Raw genomic sequence first — 5,543 nt, forward strand, 5'->3', positions numbered from 1 at the left:
AGTGGACTTTTATGTTGCTAACCGTAGTTTTTAATTAAATTTAACCATGCCTTTGAATTTGAGTTAGACATATCTTTTGTCTATTTCTATCGTGGAGATGCAAAGCCTTGGACTTAATTTTTTGACATGATTTAATTTTTAAAATGGTGGTAACAATATAGTAACGTAAGCTTAAGCGTTGGAAAAAAAACTTGATTATTGATATTTATTGAATCAAAAAGGAAATCATAATTATTATTTTTTTGAGGTAAAAAAGGAAATCATAATTAATATTCTAAAAATGATTAGGTAGATGAGATCATATGATTATTAATAACCCATAAAACTTGTCCATTAAATTTATAGATAAAATGGAAGGTGAGGATGTGGAGTAACTCTTTAGACTTAGTCTTGGAGTCAATATATCCCTCCTCATATATATATATATATATATATATATAATGTAACATAATGAAGGAATGTGCTTGATTCGAAATTTTCTCGAACCGATTATCGAATCCCAATTTAGCATTTAAAAAAAAAAAAATTTAACAATTTAATATATCAAAACATATTACTTACAGTATTTAAAATTCATGAGGGACAAAACAATTAAAAAAAAATTCCTTCAATAACAAAAGCAAAGGGAATAATCTTCAGTGTTCCCACTCCTTATTATATACACCTTTCTAACTACAAAACTTAAACTCCACTATCTATCACACCCTCTTATTTCCTCAAAGCCTTTTTCCCTCATGCTTCCTACATTTTTCATTTGGTTTTTTTCACTCCTTATTTTCAACTTCAGCCCAAAAACAATTGCATTTACAATAGGAAACCAGAGTGATTATTTGACATTGCTCAAGTTTAAGAAATTTATTTCCAATGACCCACATAGAATCCTTGATTCTTGGAATGGTTCTATCCATTTTTGCAACTGGTATGGAATCACATGCAACACCATGCATCAAAGAGTTACTGAGTTGAAGTTACCTGGATATAAGTTGCATGGATCCTTATCTTCTCATGCTGCCAATCTTACTTTTCTCAGACACGTCAACCTTGCAGACAACAAATTCTCTGGAAAAATCCCCCAAGAGTTGGGTCAGTTGTTACAATTACAGGAACTCTATCTCTCCAATAACTCATTCTCTGGAGAAATTCCTACAAACTTGACAAATTGTTTCAACCTTAAATACTTATCCTTGAGTGGGAATAATTTGATCGGAAAAATACCAATTGAAATAGGCTCTCTTCAAAAGCTTCAAGAATTGAATGTTGGAAGAAACAGTTTGATCGGAGGAGTCCCACCATTCATAGGTAATCTTTCAGTCTTAACAACTCTTTCCATTTCTCGTAACAACTTAGAGGGAGATATTCCCCAAGAAATATGTCGCCTAAAACACTTGACTAAAATAGCATTGGGGCTCAACAAACTATCTGGTACAGTTCCTTCATGTCTTTACAACATGTCATCTCTTGCTATCTTTTCATCTGCAGCCAATCAAATAGATGGCTCTCTTCCACCCAACATGTTCAACTCCCTCCCCAATCTCAAAGTGTTTGAAATTGGTGTCAATCAATTCTCGGGTCTAATGCCTACTTCTGTTGCAAATGCTTCTACCCTTAGAAAACTTGATATCAGCAGTAACCATTTTGTTGGACAAGTTCCAAATCTTGGGAGGTTACAATATCTTTGGAGGCTAAATTTGGAACTGAATAATTTTGGTGAAAATTCAACTAAGGATTTGATTTTTTTAAAATCATTGACTAACTGTAGTAAGTTGCAAGTGTGTTCTATATCCCATAATAATTTTGGAGGTAGTTTGCCAAATTTGGCAGGCAATTTATCCATCCAACTTAGTCAACTATATCTTGGGAGCAATCAAATATATGGGCAAATTCCTTCAGAATTAGGGAATCTAAATAGTTTAATTTCCTTGACCATGGAAAACAACCGTTTTGAAGGGACCATTCCAGATTCTTTTTGGAAGTTTCAAAAGATTCAAGTGTTAGATTTGAGTGGAAACCAATTGTCAGGACACATTCCAGGCTTCATAGGTAATTTTAGTCAGATGTATTATTTGAGTCTAGCACATAATATGTTAGGAGGAAATATTCCCCCAAGCTTCGGAAATTGTCACAATTTACATCACCTAAACCTTTCAAAAAATAATTTTAGAGGAACCATACCCTTGGAGGTTTTTAGTATTTCCTCATTATCAAACTCACTGGACTTGTCACAAAACTCATTGAGTGGAAACCTATCTGTTGAAGTGGGTAGGCTAAAAAATATTAATAAGCTAGATTTCTCTGAGAATAATTTGTCTGGTGAAATTCCTATAACCATTGATCAATGCAAAAGCTTAGAATACCTTTTTTTGCAAGGAAATTCCTTCCATCAAATCATACCTTCCTCTTTGGCTTATATAAGAGGTCTTCGATATTTAGACATGTCAAGAAATCAATTGTCTGGATCAATTCCTAACATTCTGCAAAATATTTCTCGTTTAGAACACTTGAACGTTTCATTTAACATGTTGGATGGAGAGGTTCCAAAAGAAGGTGTCTTTAGAAATGCTAGCAGGTTAGCGGTGTTCGGGAACAATAAGCTTTGTGGAGGTATTTCAGACTTGCACCTACCTCCATGCCCATTCAAACATAATACCCATTTGATAGTAGTGATAGTTAGCGTGGTTGCTTTCATTATTATGACAATGCTTATTCTAGCTATCTATTACTTGATGAGGAAAAGAAACAAGAAACCATCTTCAGATTCACCAATAATTGACCAACTTGCTATGGTTTCTTACCAAGACTTGTATCAGGCAACTGATGGCTTCTCATCTAGAAACTTGATTGGATCAGGAGGCTTTGGTTCGGTGTATAAAGGAAATCTTATGTCAGAAGATAAAGTTATTGCTGTGAAGGTCCTGGACCTTGAAAAGAATGGAGCTCACAAGAGTTTTATTACCGAATGTAATGCACTAAAAAATATTAGACATCGAAATCTGGTTAAGATTTTAACTTGTTGTTCTAGTATTGATTACAAAGGTCAGGAATTCAAAGCTCTAGTTTTTGAATACATGAAAAATGGAAGCTTAGAAAACTGGTTGCATTCAAGGATGATGAATGTAGAGCAACCAAGAGCATTGGATCTTAATCAAAGACTGAATATCATTATTGATGTTGCTTCTGCATTACATTATCTTCATCGAGAATGTGAGCAATTGGTCCTTCATTGTGATCTAAAGCCAAGCAATGTCCTTATTGATGAAGACAATGTTGCTCATGTGAGTGATTTTGGCATAGCAAGACTCGTCTCATCTGCGGACGGTATATCTCCTAAGGAAACTAGCACAATTGGAATAAAAGGGACTGTTGGCTATGCTCCTCCAGGTATGTAATAAAATATTTTGTGTTTCTTTTGAATTTTCCTATCTTTTGTTGTAGACTTTGTACTTTACCTGTTACACAATTTTAACAATGTTTTGCTATATATTTTTTAGAGTATGGAATGGGTTCTGAAGTTTCCACACATGGTGACATGTATAGCTTTGGGATGCTTATATTGGAAATGATTACAGGAAGAAGACCAACTGATGAAATGTTTTTAGATGGTCAAAATCTGCATTTGTATGTTGAAAATTCATTTCCTAATAATGTTATGCAGATTTTGGACCCACATATTGTACCAAGAGAAGAGGAAGCAGCAATAGAAGATAGAAGCAAGAAGAATCTTATTTCATTAATACATAAATCCTTAGTTTCACTCTTTAGGATTGGACTTGCATGTTCGGTGGAATCGCCAACACAAAGAATGAATATATTGGATGTCACTAGAGAACTAAACATGATCAGAAAGGTTTTTCTTGCTGGTAAGAAAATTTGAGATTCTATGTGTTTGTTTGGCTCCTAACGAATTAATTGCTTACAAAGTTATATTAAATTTTCATCCATGTTGCTATGCATTTCAAATTCCTAATCTAATACATACAAAGACGTAAATGAATTTTATTTTGAATTTCAGGTGTTCACCCTCGTCAGTAATCAAAGCTAAAATAAATTTCTGCAATAATTTCAGAAATAGAAGTTTATGCAATATGATGCACTGCAAGTGAAACTGTTCACTAAATTTCTCTCTAGCCTAGCCATTTTAATGTATTAATCCATCATTCATGTAACATCAAGTATATATATTTGATGAATGCAATACTGGACTTATTATATTATCAATACTTTTGTCACATGCTCCACTCTGTCATGCTACATTATAAATTCCCTTTAGTTCCCAAAATGTGCAGAGAACAGAAGAAATATCATATTATGAAAGTCTCACAGCTGGACCACAATATATAGGCCATTAAAGATTTGAAACTCAATTCACCAATTTGGAATCATTGGTCTTCTTGAGTGTTAATTTGGAGATCATTTGCTTATTTCGTTTTTCTAAGTATGAAATATTATGAATCAAGCATGATGTTTATAAGTATGACTGATATGCAATGGATCAGTTTATTTGTTTCTAACTAAATCTGTACTAAAGGAACATTTATGAATTCTTATGTAGTATATAGCGTTAAGATTTCAGATTGAAGTGTGCTTGATGTCTGGTACGTGTTAGTGTCTTTGACCAACACATGTGGACATTACATTCAATTATTTATGTGACAGTGCTTCATAGATGATGGGTGAGTTTACATTCTCTTTGTGTGCTTCACTATACTTATGACAATATATTAATTTGATTTATTTTTTGTAGCAATACATTAAGATGAACTTATATTATTATATTGCCTCGAAATATGAGTGCTTGTAATTATATACACATTTTAAGGTGTTGATCAAGAGCACTTGCAAAAACTTGCCCAATGTCGAAGTGTCATGTTTAAAAGAAAACAATTGCTTCATTTTTCTTTCACCTATTTTAGGCTATATCCCTTTGATGCTAATTTCATACTTTTGGTTTGTCACCTTGAGAAAAATCTTCCAACAAAAAAGCAAGGAAAACATAAGAGTAAGTTCCAAATAAGTTTCCAACAAACATAAAACTAAAAACATAATTTGGGTTGTAAGAAATAAATAAATTTGGTTTATAAGAATTTTAAATGCAGTTAAAATTAATTATATTTACAACAAATAACATATCATTTTCAAAAATAATAAACTAATTTTTTTTTATGGCGCGTGGAATGTGCTTTCAATCTAGTTGAAAATTAATATGCATTTTTTTTTTTGACAAATGATAATTAATATGCATATTCATGCAACTTTGTATCGTAATAAAATCAAACAACATACATATCTAAAATATTGTTTTCCGTGTGTTGTATGGATTCTCTGACTAGTGTATATATCCAATTCGATCTTTATTCCTCTTTTTAAGGATAAAATTATAAAAACAATAATAATTACAAACAAATTTATTAGAAATATCAATTTTCTTAATTTCCGTTTTTTTAAAGGATCCTATAATTATGGACGAAGGTATATAAGAAAATTAAAAAAAAATATAAAACTAATTCTATTTGTAAGAAATTGTCACACTTTTTTAAATGTAGTTA

The 5,543-nt window shown here is 32.0% G+C and overlaps 1 protein-coding gene across 1 annotated transcript; it reads left to right on the top strand.

Annotated features, from left to right (window-relative positions):
* Window positions 1–639: 639 nt before the first annotated feature.
* LOC11408622 (putative receptor-like protein kinase At3g47110) lies at window positions 640–4,667 on the top strand. The gene is made up of 3 exons (XM_003612464.4): window positions 640–3,378; window positions 3,489–3,857; window positions 4,010–4,667. Exons 1-3 carry the CDS (start codon window positions 735–737, stop codon window positions 4,027–4,029), a joined length of 3,033 nt encoding a protein of 1,010 aa, XP_003612512.1. The 5' UTR covers window positions 640–734; the 3' UTR covers window positions 4,030–4,667.
* The last annotated feature ends 876 nt before the right edge of the window (window positions 4,668–5,543 follow it).

The sequence above is a fragment of the Medicago truncatula genome, chromosome 5, assembly GCF_003473485.1.
Source record: "Medicago truncatula cultivar Jemalong A17 chromosome 5, MtrunA17r5.0-ANR, whole genome shotgun sequence".
NCBI lineage: Eukaryota > Viridiplantae > Streptophyta > Magnoliopsida > Fabales > Fabaceae > Medicago > Medicago truncatula.

Excerpts from the sequence above, each read along its gene's own strand:
- LOC11408622 (XM_003612464.4), top strand. The coding sequence starts at position 735 with ATGCTTCCTACATTTTTCATTTGGTTTTTTTCACTCCTTATTTTCAAC. Across the intron at positions 3,379-3,488 it reads TGTTGGCTATGCTCCTCCAG|AGTATGGAATGGGTTCTGAA; the intron begins GTATGTAATAAA and ends TATATTTTTTAG. Across the intron at positions 3,858-4,009 it reads CAGAAAGGTTTTTCTTGCTG|GTGTTCACCCTCGTCAGTAA; the intron begins GTAAGAAAATTT and ends TTTGAATTTCAG.